General features: G+C 39.4%; 1 protein-coding gene across 2 annotated transcripts; it reads left to right on the top strand.

Moving 5' to 3' along the window:
- Positions 1–10,062: 10,062 nt before the first annotated feature.
- Positions 10,063–18,612, top strand: slc38a11 (solute carrier family 38 member 11). 2 transcript variants are annotated; one of them, XM_084083799.1, is made up of 9 exons: positions 10,063–10,195; positions 10,281–10,346; positions 13,408–13,514; positions 13,615–13,694; positions 13,800–13,870; positions 16,148–16,309; positions 16,443–16,555; positions 17,928–18,059; positions 18,242–18,612. In XM_084083799.1, the coding sequence occupies exons 2-9, from the start codon at positions 10,283–10,285 to the stop codon at positions 18,479–18,481; spliced, it is 969 nt and encodes a 322-aa protein (XP_083939925.1). In that variant the 5' UTR covers positions 10,063–10,195; positions 10,281–10,282; the 3' UTR covers positions 18,482–18,612. The 2 variants fall into 2 exon arrangements, with proteins under 2 accessions (XP_083939925.1, XP_083939926.1); XM_084083800.1 differs by lacking the exon at positions 16,148–16,309.
- The last annotated feature ends 747 nt before the right edge of the window (positions 18,613–19,359 follow it).

The raw sequence follows: 19,359 nt of genomic DNA, 5'->3' as shown, positions 1-19,359 counted from the left end.
GTGTGCAAATCTTTGAATATATGTTTTTTTAAAGCAAACATTTTTAACTCAAATCTTTGCTTCTGGGACCCCCTGGAACAAAATATTTTGAGATGGGGGTCCGTGGCCAAATACATATAATTTTTGGGGGTCCTTGACATGAAAAAGATTGAGCACCACTGATATAGAAACATACATTTTTCAGAATATTATAGAATTGGGATTTAGGAGACATGTAGAATCGGCTTCAGGTCTTAATGGGTCCCAAAAGTAGAATGTACTCATTATGCAGAATGTCCTGTTTCACAAGTTTTCAAATGGGGGGTCCCCAGCTAAATGATAGATTAGGAACAAATGGACACTTATGGGTCTGTAACTCTGAGTGTACAAATGTAACCAAATGGACCCTAACGGGTCCATTTGGTTCCATTTGTACACACTCAGAGTTACATTAACATAGATCATAGTCACCATTGCGTTATCGTGGTATTCCTATTCTTGCTGTTATGTTGCAAATGATTGTGTGTGTGTGCGGGCGGGCGAAATAACATTGACAGCTATGGCAGGTGACGAAAGCTTGCCAGACCTATGCCAGGCTAACAACGGTTGCTAAGCTGGCATTGGACAATCGCTTTTGGGGTGGGGTTTAGCGAAGGGTCCATTGGAGAACAAAAAAATGTTGCGAGATAGACCATATTTTTGTTGTATTTGATCAAACGACATGAGTATAGGACCCTCAGACAAAATTTCCTAATGTTGTTATACCACCATCTTTACAAGAATTAAACCCAGGGTCATTAAGGCCAGGAGGGAAGTCTGGGTTCCCCCGAATTGAGGTGAGAGGTGATGTTATTTTGGCTCTGCCCTCCAGGAGCCTCGCCACCCTCCACGCCCTAAGCGTGTTGGAAACAATTGGGGTTTTACAAAGTTTCTTCACTGTTTTAGGGTCTGTAAGAAACAAGAGATGCCGGAGAGGACAATCACACTGTGCAGTTTCAATATCTAGCCAAATTGAAGGCTGGTCACCCTTTAACCAGGCCGCTACGAACCGCAATAGGCTCTATGCACAGCAGCCATATTGGGAATGAATTGGGCCCCTTCCGTACTTCCTTCACAGGTGTTACCAATGATACTAATGAAGGCTCTGTTCCATTCTGGTCAGGGTGCTGATATTGTGCATGTTGGCTCACTAGAAACACTCCATTTTGGTTCCCAAATGGCCCCTTGTGTGTAACTCTGAGTGTAAAAATTTAACCAAATGGACTCGTAAGGGTCCAATTGGTTCCATTTGTACACTCTCAGAGTTATGGGGGTCCTTGAAAATAAGACAACTACTGTGCCACACTAAATGGAACAGAGCCTTAATTAGTATTATTGGCAACACCTGTGAAGGAAGTAAGGAAAGGGACCAATTCATTCCCAATATGGCTGCTGTGCATAGAGCCTATTGTGCAGCTGCCTGATACCACTTTATAAGATCTAGTCCACCCTCAGGGCCAGACATTTTAACCTGGGACGTCTCTTGCTCCAAATGAACGAGCTCAGCCAGCCTTCAATGATCTTAACCACCTTGCTTGAGAGACAAATAGGAACCAGCGGACCCCCCATCTCAAAATGTGTTGTTCCAGGGACCCCCCAGAAGCAAAGATTTGACTTTTCGCTTTTAAAAAATATACATATTCAAAGATTTGACAAATCTTCACAATATCTTTTTCAAAAATAGCAGATCTACAAGCTCATAGCGCGGCACTCGGTGCCGCGCTATGAGCTTGTAGATCTGCTGTTTTTGAATAGCCAAAGAAATCTTAAAATGACACAGATGCATTCCCGGATTGAATGGGTTAACTCAACTATTATGTTATCTACACAATGACTCTTAATCATAAAGGAATTCCCAAACAGATTCCACTATATGTCACACACAGGCCCAGTTCATTCACAAATTATAAAAAGACAAAACATGATACAAATATGAACATCCCTCCTCCTCCTCCTCTACAGCAGTGGTTCTCAAACTTTTTCATGTCGCATTGGATCTTAAAGGGCCATAGAGAATGCTAATAAAACCCCTTGTAAAATCCATTGTCAATGCTCTTTCAATTGGAGAGGTACCTATGTTAGTTGATAGTGTTGTGTGCGCCTGAGAATGAAATTCCTCACCTGTAAAAAATATGAAAAAATGTACCATATTTTTCTAGTATTTGATCAAACGACATGAGTATAGGACCCTCAGACACATTTCCTAATGTTGTTATACCACCATCTTTACAAGAATTAAACCCAGGGTCATTAAGGCCAGGAGGGAAGTCTGGGTTCCCCCGAATTGAGGTGAGAGGTGATGTTATTTTGGCTCGGCCCTCCAGGAGCCTCGTCACCCTCCACACCCTAAGCGTGTACGAAACAATTGGGGTTTTACAAAGTTTCTTCACTGTTTTAGGGTCTGTAAGAAACAAGAGATGCCGGAGAGGATAATCACACTGTGCAGTTTCAATATCTAGCCAAATTGAAGGCTGGTCACCCTTTAACCAGACCGCTACAAACCGCAATAGGCTCTATGCACAGCAGCCATATTGGGAATGAATTGGGCCCCTTCCGTACTTCCTTCACAGGTGTTACAAATGATACTAATGAAGGCTCTGTTCCATTCTGGTCAGGGTGCTGATATTGTGCATGTTGGCTCACTAGAAACACTCCATTTTGGTTCCATTTTGGTTCCCAAATGGCCCCTTGTGTGTAACTCTGAGAGCGTAAAAATGGACCCGTAAGGGTCCATTTGGTTACATTTGTACACTCTCAGTTATGGGGGTCCTTGAAAATAAGACAACTACTGTGCCACACTAAATGGAACAGAGCCTTAATTAGTATTATTGGCAACACCTGTGAAGGAAGTAAGGAAAGGGCCCAATTCATTCCCAATATGGCTGCTGTGCATAGAGCCTATTGTGCAGCTGCCTGATACCACTTTATAAGATCTAGTCCACCCTCAGGGCCAGACAGAACTTGTAATTTTGATAATTTTAACCTGGGCCGTCTCTTGCTCCAAATGAACGAGCTCAGCCAGCCTTCAATGATCTTAACCACCTTGCTTGAGAGACAAATAGGAACCAGCGGACCCCCCATCTCAAAATGTGTTGTTCCAGGGACCCCCCAGAAGCAAAGATTTGACTTTTCGCTTTTAAAAAATATACATATTCATAGATTTGACACATTTTCACAATATCTTTTTCAAAAATAGCAGATCTACAAGCTCATAGCGCGGCACTCGGTGCCGCGCAATGAGCTTGTAGATCTGCTGTTTTTGAATAGCCAAAGAAATCTTAAAATGACACAGATGCATTCCCGGATTGAATGGGTTAACTCAACTATTATGTTATCTACACAATGACTCTTAATCATAAAGGAATTTCCAAACAGATTCCACTATATGTCACACACAGGCCCAGTTCATTCACAAATTATAAAAAGACAAAACATGATACAAATATGAACATCCCTCCTCCTCCTCCTCCTCCTCCTCCTCCTCTACAGCAGTGGTTCTCAAACTTTTTCATGTCAAGGACCCCCAAAATGATATGTATTTGGCCGCGGACCCCCATCTCAAAATATTTTGTTCCAGGGACCCCCAGAAGCAAAGAATTGAGTTACAAATGTTTGCTTTATAAAATATTATATTCAAAGATTTGCACAAATATTCACGATTTTTCTAAAATAGCCAAAGTATAAAAGGTTAAAGTGGTTACAAATAAAATGATTGTGATTCTATATAAACACATTTTGCTGGGGACCCCCTGGAACCCCCCGCACTTTGAGAACCAACGCTCTACAGCGCTTTCCCAATCAACAGGATTACCCTACCAGCTCTGCAGAGGAGAGACACGTGACCCACACATCATTTAACTTCCTCACAGGGTCAACAGCCTCAATAAACATATTTAAAACCCTTTTAGGCCTTGTGTGTTGCTTTAAAAATGTCATTATGTACACAGAGGAAACATTGCAACACAATTGATCTGTCACTTCCAAACCAGCTGGTGATGTCAATCAGTCATTTGACTCAGCTGTGTGTGTGTGTGTGTGTGTGTGTGTGTGTGTGTGTGTGTGTGTGTGTGTGTGTGTGTGTGTGTGTGTGTGTGTGTGTGTGTGTGGTGTTGGCATCAAAATGTACTTTAAAACCCTTTAAAACCTGGAACGTATCTGTACCATTTTTAGATTTGAGCTAAAAAGCATTATTTTACGCTTTGGCTATTCAAAAATAGCAGATCTACAAGCTCATAGCGCGGCACTAAGTGCCGCGCTATGAGCTTGTATATCTGCTATTTTTTTTAAATTGTGAAAATGTGTGCAAATCTTTGAATATTTATTTTTTAAAAGCTAACATTTTTAACTCAAATCTTTGCTTCTGGGACCCCCTGAAACAAAATGTTTTGAGATGGGGGTCCGTGGTAAAATACATATAATTTTGGGGGTCCTTGACATGAAACAGATTGAGCACCACTGATATAGAAACATACGTTTTTCAGAATATTATAGAATAGGGATTTAGGAGACACGTAGAATCGGCTTCAGGTCTTAATGGGTCCCAAAAGTAGAATGTACTCATTATGCAGAATGTCCTGTTTCACAAGTTTTCAAATGGATATAAATCTTTTGAAAATAGCAGATCTACAAGCTCACAATGTGTCGCATCGCGACGCATTGTGAGCTTGTAGATCTGCCATTTTCAAATGGCCGAAATGGTTGAAGTGTTTAATATATGTTTAGTAATAATCAAAATCTACAAAGTAACTAGTAACTTAAGTTTGCAAATAGTAGTGGAGTAAAAGTACAATAGTTGTCTCTTAGATGTAGTGGAGTAAAGTAAAAGTACTGCAAATTGGAAATATTATATATATATATGTACAGTATAAGTAAAGGAAAAAAAAAACTCACAGAGAATTCTTATGTAGCTTCACCAGATAATCTCTGCGTAGTCATTAGAGCTGGATGTTCTGGTACTGTAGGATGTTATACTGTGAGAACCTCAGTCTTCAGGGCATTTAGGGCACAAGAACCACCTCAGCACAGTCTGTGTCTCCACTCTGAGAAACAAAGAAAGAGAGAAAGAAAGAAAGACAGAAAGACAAAGAAACAAAGAAAGACATTAAGACAGAAAGACAGAAAGACAGAAAGAAAGAATTAATTCAAGTGAGCGAGAGCCAGATATACGTATATTGTATACTGTCACAACATACACAGCCTAGTGTATTGGCTCTCAAAGTGGGGTCCGGGGACCCCCAGGGGTCCTTGAGGGAGTTCCAGGGGGTCCCCAGCTAAATGATAGATTAGGAACAAATGGACCCTTATGGGTCTGTAACTCTGACAGTGTACACATGTAACCAAATGGACCCTTATGGGTCTGTAACTCTGAGTGTACAAATGTAACCAAATGGACCCTTATGGGTCTGTAACTCTGAGAGGTAAAAATGGAACCAAATGGACCCTAACGGGTCCATTTGGTTCCATTTGTACACTCTCAGAGTTACATTAACATAGATTTTACAGTTGTGGGGTCCCAGAGATGCCATTAAATGGGGGTCCGTAGCCTAATGCATGTCAAACTGGGGGTCCTTGAAATTAAAATGGTTGAGAATCACTGCTCACCTGTTTGTCTGGATGGAGAATTCATTCACTTGTGTTTTTAAACAGCCTGCTCTTCACCAGCCTAACACTGATAACTTTACTCATAACCATGTCCATGTGGACTAATGTTACATTAGGAGTTGTTAAAGTTCACTTTTAAACCGTCTTTTTACTGCCAAACTATTAAACGTCGTGTTTGCTGCTCTCTGTGTGTGTGAGAGAGAGAGAGAGCGCGAGCGCGCGAGGCGGCAAACACCTGCTGTCCCTTTGATCTCAGGCTGCTACTGTATGAGCAGATCTACAAGCTCACAATGCGTCACACCGCGACGCATTGTGAGCTTGTAGATCTGCTATTTTCAAATGGCCAAAATATATATATATATATATAGGGCTTAAGTGGTTACTGTAGGTTTTGTAATAATAATCAAAATTTACAAAGTAACTAGTAACTAAAGTTTTCAAACAATTGTAGTGTAGTAAAAGTACAATATTTCTTTCTGAGATGTAGTGGAGTAGAAGTAAACGTACTGCAAATTGGAAATACTCGAGTAAAGTAAAAAAAAAAAATCTCAAAATTGTACTCAAAGTAGCCTACAGTACTTGAGTACATGTAATCTGTTACTTTCCAGCACTGACCTAGGCCTGTCATGAAATGAATACCAAGGACCTCAATGGAAACAAGGCCTTTTAGACAAAGTATTATAAATGTAATTGTGATGTTTTGCCTAATAAAACACAGCTCAATAAAACACATATATTATATATTCACTTCACACATCCTACTAGTTGCAATTGTGAAATTACTCGCAATTCCATAAAAAAAAACCTCACCTGCTTGGAGACAATTGTCTTGTTTTAGCGTTTTAACAGCTTGTTCCACCTCTGGTTAACATTGTTGTTAACTCTACTCGACGTCCATGTGGAATAATGTTACATTATGACTTGTTTAGTTAACTTTTTAACACTCTTTTTTACGTCCAAACAATTCAACAGAGCTGTATCACAATTCTGGTTCGTGTCTGCCGCTGTGTGGGGTGAGGCGGGGCTGAACGCTGCGCGCGCACTCCCTTTGATCTCACCCGCAAAGCCGCCTGCAATGGGCGTGGGCGCGCGCGGTGACGTCACGAAGAGTGCCCACTGAACATAGCAGATGTACAAGCTCACAATGCGTCGCGTGGCAACGCATTGTGAGCTTGTAGATCTGCTATTTTCAAATGGCAGAAATGTTTATAGGGCTGAAGTGGTTAATGTATGTTAGTGATAATAATCAAAATCTACAAAGTAGACCTAACTACAATAAAGTTCTTAAATAATTGTAGTGGAGTAAAATGATGATATTTGCCTCTGAGATGTAATGGAGTAGAAGTAAAAGTACTGAAAATTGCAAATAAAAAAAATACCTACATATTTTTGACATATAAAATATTTTACTGAGAATAAAGGATTAAAATGTGAATTACATTAATAAATATGGTTGACAGATTCATATGGTAGAATAATTAAATTAATACCATTATGGTAGAAGGGTGCAATTTCAGACAATTAAGGCACAGAGGAGATAGCTGCCTAAAATAAAATAAAATGGAATGCATCTATTATTCACAGACTGTCTCACACAGACTGACATTGTGCTTATATTCACAGGTTGACTGTTAATTCTGCAAATTCACCATTGATACACAAATCAGTGTTTTTAAAATAACGTTTAATTGTATGCAGTGTGCAGTCACGTCGAGTTTATTTTGATTTAGGCTGTCCTCGACCACAAATAGTGCGAACTGCCGTTATAGAAACATATTTTAAAGGACTATTTGCAGTAGGCTATACTGGCCTATCACCATTAATGCAAACTGCCATTATTTAAGCGATAATAGTGAGATATTATCACTTCTGAACATACTGTTAGCGTTCTAATAAACATCTTTTTCAAAAACATATCTAAAAAATAAAATAAATGTCATGGTTTAAAACTGGTCTAAATGTAGACGTTTATATATGGTTTTGATTTAAACGTCTAAATCTTGGCTAAATTTAAACTATAATGTATATTGTATATGTTTTTGTCCAATAATTGGAGATCAGTTATGCAACTTACAGTTGTTTTTTATCGATATTTATGGAATAATGCTTTAAATTCAGTCGGCTAAATTCGGTCTACATTATAGTCCGATTCTAGACCAGCTAATTTAGGTTTTAAAAAAAAAACGGACGTCTGGGATGATGATACAGTGTAGATTGGGACCACCAATAAATCAAAATGGTTGAGTCCCTGGGCATATATTTTCAAATGGGGGTCCGTGGGCTAATATGTGTCAATTTGGGGGTCATTGACGCGAAAACCATTGCTATAGCTACAGAGCTATCTCAGTATGGGGCTGGTGCGCAAAAACCTTTAGGCGCACTTTAAGAGAATGAGGGCACCTGCTGGTGGCTGTTAACAGCACTAAATTAAAGCCTTAGTCTACCCAGAACTTTTAGACTACCGTATGCATGAAAAAGTACTCAACATTTTTTATTAAGTAAAAGTATCAATACTGCAATGTAGAAAGAAATACTAATTAAAAAATAAAATTGAGTAAAAGTACAAAAGTATTGGCATCAAAATGTACTTAAAGTAAGTTGAAAGTAGGCCTACCCATTATGCATAATGTCTCATTCCACAATGTTTTCAAATGTGTACATTTAATAAAAGATCTTTTGAAAATAGCAGATCTACAAGCTCACAATGCATCTCAAGGCATGCATTGTGAGCTTGTAGATCGGCTATTTTTAAATGGCCGAAATGTATATAGGGCTGAAGTGGTTAATGTATGTTTTGTAATAATATTAAAAATCTACAAAGTAACTAGTAACTAAAGTTTTCAAATAATTGTAGAGGAGTAAAAGTACAATATTTGCCTCTGAGATGTAGTGGAGTAGAAGTAAAAGTAGGCTACTAAAAATTGGAAATACTCCAGTAAAGTAAAGTGGAGGTACAATCAAAATTGTACTTAAGTACAGTAATTTAGTTACTCCACTATACTACACCACTGCATGTGTGTGAATGTAGCCTACATGAACAGACATGAAAGGTGATGAACTATGCATCCAATAGGAGGCAGTGTTGCGATGTTTTTAAAAGCTTCAATGCTGCTGGGTTAATAAATTGCCCGTTCTGCTATAACTCATTCATTTTCATTGCAGATTAGGCTATGATGAGAGAAGTAAACACTGGAATTTGCTGTCAATTTTAGAACCTGAAAACGAAGCGCCAAGCCGGTAACCAACAGGTGCATAAAATGGCTGAACAGGTACAGTGATCATGTCTATGTTATTAGACATAATTATGTCCTATACATTCATTTATTTACATTGTGATATATTTTTTATTTAATTGTATCAATAATTTTCTTCTCCCCAGTTGAACAATGAAAACAAGAGTATCCTCATTCCTGCTCAAAAAGTGGCTGGAGAGACAGGAAGAAGTTCAATGATAGCAACGTTCAATTTTATTAATTCGATAATAGGATCTGGAATTATAGGTAAATAGCCTAACTAACATAACTTAAGTATTGATGAGGAACCCTTTAATAAAGTTAGCGAAAGTCCATCATTTTGACTTGGAGTAAACTGCATGTTTTAGCTATTAACCAGTAGATCTATATTTCTATAAATCGGTTCTTATGCCTGAGTTTTCGAGCAGTAACAACAACAAAGAAAACTCATGCTACCATTCAAGTCTCCATCGGTAAACCCTATGGATCATATGACTAGCGCCTGGTAACCCCCACCCCTCCTTTTAACTCTTTCACCCTCACAGTTTTGCATGACCAGCAGTGGTGGAAGAAGAATTAGCTTAGAAATTTAGATTTTCACCTTTTACAAAAGTAAAAGTAGCAATTCATATATTAGCAGCTTAATGACTAGTATTAAAATTCTATCATCTTTTTTTATGTCCAATGTATTTGTATTTAAGTTCATAAAGTTAACATAAGTATAACTAAATGCATTTGAAATTAAATGAAAATGTAACTTTTCAGGATTCCAATTAAAAAATAACAAAAAATAAATCTGTATTCCAATTCAAAGATAGCAAAAATATCTGATCTACAGCTTGTAGATTGGCTATTTTTGCTACTTTTATGTGAATGGCGAAAAAAGTTAAAATACGAGAGAGTGTGGAAATATAGTGGCCCTCTCCATCATCAAAGTTGCCCACCCCTGTATAATATATACACACATGTATGTAGGCTATGTATGTATGTACAGTATATATATATATTTTTCTATTTTCTTTTTCTTCTACTTCAGGTTTACCATATGCTTTGAACCAGGCAGGCCTTCCTTTTGGCCTTCTGCTTTTGATAGCTGTAGCTTTCATTACAGGTGGGTGTATATCTCAATATGGTAGTGGCGATTGGTTGCATGAAATTGACCATCAAATAACACAGTGCTTCAATAACTTCAATAACTTCAATGACAGATTACTCAATCATCCTATTGATAAGAGGAGGTAATCTATCAGGAACAAACAGTTACCAGTCATTGGTTTACAACACTTTTGGATTGCCGGGATACTTGCTTCTGTCTGCACTACAGTTCCTATACCCCTTTATTGGTAAGATATCAAATGCATTAAAGTAGTTCTGCCTTGATACAATAAATAATGATAGAAAGATAATTGACTGTGTTTTCTTCCATAGCCATGATCAGCTACAACATTACAACTGGCGACACATTGACCAAAGTATTTCAGAGAATACCAGGAGGTACTGTATGCCACATATATATTTTATTCCTGTATCTTAGAGGCACACTAGTATGGCATATGCATTTAATACAAAGGCAAGAATACATGGTAAAAAAATACTTTAAAAAATATATTTTGTAAGTGAGTTTATACATTGCAAAAAAATATAATTTGATGAGATTCTGAAGTGAGAGACTTTCTGGCCATTCAAGTAGAGGACTACCTGACACATCTTCAGATCTTCAGTGTTAACTTTGAAACATTCACTTTAATGACATCAAAACTACAAGTGCACTTGAGGACCCAGGTCTTGTGTGGGGATCTGTTTATCACAGTGCAAGTCATTGAGTGCCTTACATAATACCCTGGGCCTGATTACATTTAATAATCAGGTCATGGCAATACTTCAATTGGAGTGTTCACAAACTTCACATGCATAGCATTAGTGTGATTATGGCAATGACCTGTATTAGGCTACTAGGAATTGAACTGTTCCCGTTGCAAATCCATATGGTACTGGGGGTCCATGTGTAAGATGAGGGTCATTTAGTGTGGCTAAATGATTAGGGCAGTTTGCGGAGTCACCAACCCACAGAATTAGAAATATTCTAGGTTCTCATGTGGATGTTGATATCTCTGGAGAGTAACCTATCTGTTCAGTCAACTCACAATTTGAATGTGCAGTTGGAATCAGTGAGTAGACAAGATAAGCTGAAGTTAGAAGATTACCAACATAATTTTTATTCTAAAGCTGAAATAAACATGTCCCCTGATTTCAACAATACCCCCCATCTCCACTTTTTTGGTGGTGTGAAGATTTTGCAAAGACTTTCTCACACTACACACTATGGTTAGAATATATTGTCCCTTGTGTCTCATCAGCTCAGCTTGTTTGCTTGCTTAATCTGTTAGTGTTTTTTACTGTGGACTTTAACGGAGATGTTGGTCTTTTACTCGCATTTCCCCCAGCCATATGCAGCGCTCCCTGCTTTTGTCCCTCTCAGAGATCTCATTAACGGTATATGGACACTCTCCATATACCGTTAATGAGATTTCTCTCCAACCGTGGTAAAGACTCCACTTGAAATTACAGAGTAACCTGACCATGGTCCAAATGGATGTAAATATTTATAAATAGAGAAAAAGCCTGGATTGGAGCTTTAACTCTGCAGTCTGGTAACTTACAAAACGTGGTTGATAAACACTAACTGTAAGCACTGCTAGGATAAAGATACAAAATAACGAACCCCCACCATTAATCGCTAACGACAAATGCACAGGCAGTAATTTGGTTATTACCATAGCTTTATTTAGTCATAAAGACAATGAGAAAATAGCATTTAATCAGTGCAGCATCCATGACGGGCTTGTTTGACATGCTGAGTTCCTTTTGCATTGGTCACTTGCGGTAACAGTTAATTACGTGCAGTGGTGGTATTTCAGTTTGCACTGATTGGTCACTGGTCAGTCAACAGCTATCGCTCCTATGGCATGATATGGCTTATGACCCTCTTCTTTCTTTTATCACTTAACTCACCCAGTGCAAATTCATTCTGGGTATGTGAAAACAAAGTCATGTTTTATCACACAGGCCAGCCTTTAGTTGACCTGGGTAAGAGAAGTGATAAAATGACAGCAGGTACTGTAGTAAGCTTCTAATGATTGGTCAGCTGCAATATAACTCTTAGGGCTGATACAGCAACCTCCCTGCAGCTGTGGCCATGGAGCTCAGCAAGACTAGATTAAGGAACTCACCATGTCAAACATGGATGAGACTTGGCCGCCATACATGGCTGCTTCTTCTCGGCTGAGGAGACACTGGAGTTTATCTGGAACTAAAACACAAGCAGAAAACCGTGACCTTCGTTGGTTCACAGAATGGCTGTGTAATGGGGAGGCAGGCAGCAGCACCACTTGCTGTGTTTTAACAATTCTCCATACTGTCTAGAAATCCCAGCAGGACTCTCTTTGCTTTTGTGTCAGTTTTCTGTGGTGATGCGTGGAATCTTCAATGTTGTTCTAAGTTCATACGACTAAGCCATACAACAGAGGGGGAGGGAGAGGGGAAAGGACAGAGGTAGAGAGTAGGAGAGAGAGCCTATTTTACCCTCGCAATAACCCAGTCAATGCTGGGTACCAAAACCTGAACAACACATCGCTTTGCGATGTGTTGTCAGCTCAATAGCCTAACCTGCTGGGCAAGCCGAGGCACCTTATTTTCTGCTTGTGGTTAAATGCAAGACCACTTTGGTAGAAGTTTGGGTTGTGTAGTTACCTTGCCTCTCCAAAGGTGGACAAGAAATCAAAAAGAATTCCTCCATTGATTAGAAATTGATCATTCAAAATATGCTCCTCATTGACTTACATTGTACAGTTAAACAGCTCTCAAAGTCACTCTTTTAGCACGTAAACGAACACAAACAAAGCTGATTCAGACAATAGAGAACATCAACAAACCCAGTACTGTTTATTTAATTTTTTTAAATGTCAACTTCCTGCTGATTTTACTATTTGAAGATCCGGATCCGTGGATCCAGTCCAGTCCAATAAAAATAGCAAAATCAACAGAAAGTTAACATAAAAAAACAAAAAAACAGCACTGGGTTTGTTGATGGTTTATGTTGTCTGAATCAACTTTGTTTATGTGCTAAAAGAGTGACTTTGAGAGCTGTTTACCGTACAATGTAAGTCAATGAGGAGCATATTTTGAATAATCAATTTCTAATCAATGGAGCAATCATTTTTGATTTCTTGTCCACCTTTGGAGTTACATCATGGCAAGGTAACTACACGACCCAAACCTCTACCAAAGTGGTCTTGCCCTTTAATAACCGTAGAAGGATAAAATAGCTTGACTGACCATAGTACATTGTGATGTAAAACCAATGTTTAATGTCCTGTGTCACTGGCAGGTTTTTGGTGTGAAATTGGTATAACAGTATGCATCTAAACCATGCCATCATTTGTTTTAAATTATTAAAACTAAATCTGATGCATTTCATTACATCTTCCTCTATAGCTCATTCTGTGCAACTTATTGTGTTCATGGTTGACATTAAAACATTTGATCATGTTTGCAGTTGTTCCAGGCCACTTACTTGCAGAACGTCACTTTGTGATCTTGGCATCCACCATTCTATTCACAATACCTCTCTCACTTTATCGCAACATAGGAAAGCTTGGGAAGGTAAGTCTGCAGATGAGTCAGTCTGACATTCCAGTCTCAATGATGTTTTAAGGACACATTGTTCATACTATGCTGCTTGTGTTAAAATGTGTGTTCTTAGGTATCGTTCCTGTCAATGATGTTAACCCTCATCATCCTCATCATTGTCATTATCAGAGCTGCTACATTAGGACCACAAATGTATGTCATATTCATCCACATTATGCTAGACTCTATTCATTTCAAGTGAATATGCTATATATGCTTCATATGCTATTTCTTAATGCACTTTCATTCACTCTTTAGCCCCCCTACAGGAAATGCTTGGGTATTTGCCAAGTGGAATGCTATTCAGGCTGTTGGTGTTATGTCTTTTGGTGAGTTAAGTGTGATAATGATGTCAATATTGAAAACTGCATTGATGCGGCAAAGTACAAAAGTATTGCAGTAGGTTAAAAATGTAATTATGATGCATTATAGCATCTAAAAAGTCAGTTTTGTCTGCTGGAAATTAATGATACAAGCATGGAAGCTGGCTTAAATATAGAAAAGTAAAACAACACAGCTTGACAACTTTTGCTTTGACTAATAATAATAATAAACCTTATATAGCAGTGATCAAAACAAGGTTACAACGTGCTTTACATAAAACTGAACCAAGAAAAAAACTAAAACTAAAATCAGTAACAAAATAAAAACAAACAAACAAAACAAGGAGTTACTTGATAATATAGATTAAAAATTGAATCATTTTAAGAAGCAATTTAAAAAGACGCCGGTCATGGATGATTTACAGTATGAGGCTATGAGCATTTGGCATAGGTTCCTGGCTGATAAGCCTTTAGTCATTCAAAAAATTCTCCCATTCCAATGCTCTGACATGTGGAAGCAAATTTCCCCCTGTGCTTGAATCAACAGGTTTTTGAGCACTGGTAGTGCCCAGGGCTCTACGTGCAGCAGAGTAATTATTTCACGGAGCCAAGCTTTTTGAGCCAGCGGGGAGCTGGTGGAATCATTCAGTCTCCCTCGATGGACTCTCTCCAGTGTGGACTCAGTTCCACTGGAGAAAATGTGTAAAGCAGGGCCATGGGCCATGAATGCACTAGGGCATCTGCTTTTATGTTGACGAATAGACTTTTTCTTTGGAGGTAAACAGATTTGTCTGCATCCCCCTGTTGTTCCATCTGAGAGACCACCCTGGGTGAAGTCTCCATTCTTCTGTCAGGGGTCTCGCTGAAAGAGGAGAATCACTGCCAGATTCACACAGAATATGTGTGACTTTTAGTGATAACAAGTTCCTGCTATTCCAAGTTAGCAAAGCATGCATCGATGGCAGAGGAGAGAGAATCAATTTCTCTGTGAATGTTTATGTGAGTCACACTACAGCATGTGTTGAGATTCAAGAGGGTTTTATTTGTCACTCTCGCATCCAGGTACAAGATCATAATAATAATACTGGATGTATTTATTCTTTACTAAATGCTTGTGCATTTATGACCATGCTCATTTTTCAAGGTTCTTCAAATCCAGCTGCACTGTGAGGAGTATTAGGGATATTGAGTTGGTCAGCACGTTACTCCAATGACCAGGACTTATCGTTGCACACTTGGAGAAGAGAGCCAGTCCTTCCAGAGCATAGCATATGACAGGGGGGCTGCTGTGAGAGTCTTGTGTCTGTGTGAGTGCCTCGAAGGGGTTTAGGTGAGTGTCTAGAACCCAGCACTGAAATGTTCTCATGTGTTGTTGTGAAAGTCCTAGCAGGACTAACACTTTTTGAGAGCTACCAGGCAGTCTCTACTACTCTAACTAGTCTAGTGTACTGTAGTGAAAGGGTAGTATTATCTTTACCCATATTCATGCTGTATATGGGTAAATATTCACATTTTAATGCAATTGAGAATATTGAGATGGTCAGAGTTTGAAAACTGCCATCCTTTGGAGGGACTGATATATTCAGTTTGATGTTTTGTACCAATTAAGAATACCCTCAGAGTTGGTACACTGCCTCTTCTCTTTAGGTTTAATATAAACTCCAAGTGCTGAAGGAGAGATAATAAACTCACATAGATATATGTGCAATTATGCTGTCCTATTGCTGTCCCCATGATCTCTAAAGAAGAATAAGGTAATCTGCTGAAAGTGATTCAGTTTGCGCAGTAGTTATGCAATACTCCTGCCCTGTGGTCTAGGGTAGGGGTCTTCAACGTTTTTTCATGCCAAGGACCCCTTAGCTAAGAGGGAGTGAAGCAGGGACCGCCACTGTGAGTGTGTAGATCTGCTATTTTCAGCGAATGTTCCCACCAGAATAGGGATGCTATAGTTCATGCGGTTAATGAAAATTTAAAAAGAATCCTATCACACAAACATTTTGCCCCTGTAGTAACTCTGAGGACCCCCTAAGGGTCCAGGAACCCCTGTTAAAGACCCATGCATATGAAATTCACTCCGTGTATAATGGCCATGTAAAGTTAGTAAACAAGCCAAATAATAATAATGATAATAATAGTAATAATAATCATAATAATCTAAACCGTAGTCACATGGTTGTCATGTGACAGCAATGGCATATATAATGTTTTATTTATTTTATTTTGTAGGACTATCAAACTCTGATGCTGAGAAGAACTGTATCTTCTTTCTATGTCTATTTATAGCCTTTATATGCCACCACAATAGCTTTCTGATCTATGGCACTCTGGAGCAACCCACTCTGACTAACTGGTCTAAAGTCACACATGTGTCAGTCGGCTCTGCTCTGGTCGTCAGTGCTGCATTTGCTGTTGCAGGATACACTACCTTCACTGGCTACACACAAGGTGATAATACACAGTCTCAGATGTGACATACTGTAAATGCATTATTACTTGCAATATAACTTAGAACTGTCAAACATGTATAAATGTTACTACTAACACATAAGGCCAATCAACATTTCCTCTCCGTCTCTAGGCGATGTCTTTGAGAACTACTGCGGAAATGATAACCTGGTGACAATTGGCCGCTTCTGTTTTGGACTCAGTATAATAACCACATTCCCGCTGGAGTGTTTTGTGACACGGGAGGTAAGTTAAGCCATAATGAATCGTGCAGAGATCATTTTAGTTGAGGTATTTTACTCATAACCATTTTAAATATGTTAGGGACAATATTTTCAGTCTCCTACTAGGTTTTTGGGAGGGGTGTAGACAACCATATGTCTCCTCCGAAACACACGTTGTCAGCCACTTTTCACCTGACAGTGAGGAGTTGCGCTGGGAGGGCGTAACATGTGAGGAGTGAGGACGAACACACTATCTAGTGTCTATCCTAGCTTCGCTCCCTGCTGAACAAGCACTTCAACTAACTTGTAGTAGTCCTTAAAGAGCAGCGACAGAGAACGCCCCCCGACTTGCTACCCGCGGACATGGCCAATTAATGTAGTTTCCGGCCATTCAGCGGCCAAGTTTGTTGGGACATCCGTAGCTGAGTGGCTATGAGGCCGTCTGGTAATCAGAAGGTCACCGGTTTGTCTCCCAGACCATCCATGTCTACGTGTCTAAAAGTGTCCCTGAGCAAGATACTTAAACCCTAATCTCTCAAGACAGATTCAGAGCTCCGCAGCTGAATCTGTCGGCAACGTGTAGAGTTTGTTGTTATTAGGAACGAAAACAAAGACACACCCCAGGAAGAGGAGGGTTGAAGGCAAGTGAACAGGCCGACATCCAATCTCTACACACGAGGCAAATTCAAAGGAAAAAATATATATATATATTTGTTTTATTTTTTTTCGCTGATGGTTTCCCAGATTGTTTAAACCCTAACTGACCATCTGAGCAGCCATCAACTGGGTGAAGCTGATTCTGAATTTCCCCCATAGGATTGACAGAGGTCTCCTGTCCCTCGAGCCAGAGGCACCGCGAAGGATTCGAAGCTCAGTCCCCACAGTGGTGGGCAGGGCAGGAACTGCACCACTGTGCCACCATGAAACCCCACACAGCATATGTAATGCCAATTTAAGTAGAGAGCAAATGCAATTCAAACATTAAGGAGCTTCAACCTGGTTCACCTCGGTTTCTCTGTCTTTAACACATGTAGCATGGCCCCAGTCTGCAAGAAAAAGCACAGAGAAAGTTACTGGCTGATTTCTGTTACCCCGTAACCAACAACAAACCACACCCCACTGCCACATTTCAACATGTCATGTTGTAAGTTGTACTGAGTCAGATCTCAGGGGTGTGTTTGCCCTCTTTCCCGCTGAAGGATGCTGCTGTAAATGTGTTCGTTGTCATCTTGCTCGGGTAAATTAAGGTTTTTAATAACCTACAGTATAAGTCCATCAGAACCAATACATAATCTCTTTTTGTGTGTGTGTGTGTGTGTGTGTGTGTGTGTGTGTGTGTGTGTGTGTGTGTGTGTGTGTGTGTGTGTGTGTGTGTGTGTGTGTGTGTTTTCCAGGTTGTTTCCAATGTTATTTGCAGTAGAGATCTTACAACGGTGGAACATGTTGCCATCACTTTGATCATAGTTGCTATGTGCACTGCGATATCTATGGCCTATGATTGCTTGGGAATTGTTTTGGCACTGAATGTAAGTCATACATTTTTTTTCTTGCTCTTATACAGCACTGATATTTTTCTCCTGTTAAAACAAGGTGTTGTTCTTATTATGTTATGTAATACATAATTTGTAAGGATATCTAGATATACCCATTTGGACAATACACATACAGTATGATTTGTCCTATAAAAAATTATGTATTTTCCTTCCAGGGTGTTGTGAGTGCTACGCCCCTTATCTTCATCATTCCCTCAGCATGCTTCCTCAAGCTCTCATCCGGTCGCTGGTTCCAGGGTGAAAACCTGATAGCATGGATACTTATTCTACTAGGTGTGTTTGTCATGGTCACTGGCTTGACCATGATCAGTGTCTACCCCCAAGACTGTTCACATGGTGCGGAGATGTTCTACTGTGCAGACGCCAATGTCTCTGGAACCCAACCACCAAACTAGCTATTTTTGACTTTCACTTCTGAAAAGATTACTTGTTCTTTGTTTGTGTATATTCCTTGACTTGGTGTATATTTGTTTCAAATAATAATGTCCAGTAGGATGTGTCTATAAAATCAGCCACACGATGTCACTGTAACCAAATAAAGCATTCCTATTATTTAAATTAGTACTTAAAACAACTCCTTATTTGTTTCGAAGTAGTTGTAGTGCGTCAGTCGTTTGTGTATTTCGTGTCCACGCATGTGTTATTTTTAAGTTTACACAGCGGTCTGCTAGGATAGACTATCTGTGCGTTCCTGTAGCTACAAGTTGTATGCTTGTCAAACCCCCCTATGGAAGCCATGGATCACACGACGGCCGTCTGCACGTCTGGGTGAACTTCAACCTGGTGTTTGCACTTTCTCCATTTTTGGTCCGTACATCTACATAAACTTTCGGATTTTAAATATAAAGTACTTACCCTATGGCCACAGATAGTAAAATGATGTACGGGTACTCAGAAGCACCCGTATCTTCCGTATTGTTCAATAAAAAGCATTTTAATCCGATCGGTGGCCATTTTCTCATAGAATTATTATGTATCAGAGTGCAATACACCTCCCACCCAATAGGGTCGCGAAGTTGAAAGTACGGAGACAATGGCCACTGATCGGATTAAAATGCTTTTTATTGAACAATACGGAAGATACGGGTACTTTTGAGGCTCCGTACATAATTGTAACATCCGTGGCCATGGGGTAAGCACTTTATATTTGAAATTTGAACGTTAATGTAGATGTACGGGTCAAAAAGGGATAAAAAGCAAACACCAGGTTGAAGTCCATCCATGACTGTCACGACATGACAGTCACGTATCTAGGGCTAGTCAAACCCCCCTA

Source organism: Gymnoscopelus microlampas (genome assembly GCF_963454915.1).
Source record: "Gymnoscopelus microlampas genome assembly, chromosome: 17".
Taxonomy (NCBI): Eukaryota; Metazoa; Chordata; class Actinopteri; order Myctophiformes; family Myctophidae; genus Gymnoscopelus; species Gymnoscopelus microlampas.
This window is presented reverse-complemented; position numbering and strand designations above follow the sequence as displayed.

What these genes read in the sequence shown, in the direction of transcription:
- slc38a11 (XM_084083799.1), top strand. Translation starts at nt 10,283, where the DNA reads ATGATCAGCTACAACATTACAACTGGCGACACATTGACCAAAGTATTT. An exon ending in ACATAGGAAAGCTTGGGAAG is followed by an intron (nt 13,515 to 13,614) that starts GTAAGTCTGCAG and finishes GTGTGTTCTTAG; the next exon opens with GTATCGTTCCTGTCAATGAT. An exon ending in AGTGTTTTGTGACACGGGAG is followed by an intron (nt 16,556 to 17,927) that starts GTAAGTTAAGCC and finishes TGTGTTTTCCAG; the next exon opens with GTTGTTTCCAATGTTATTTG.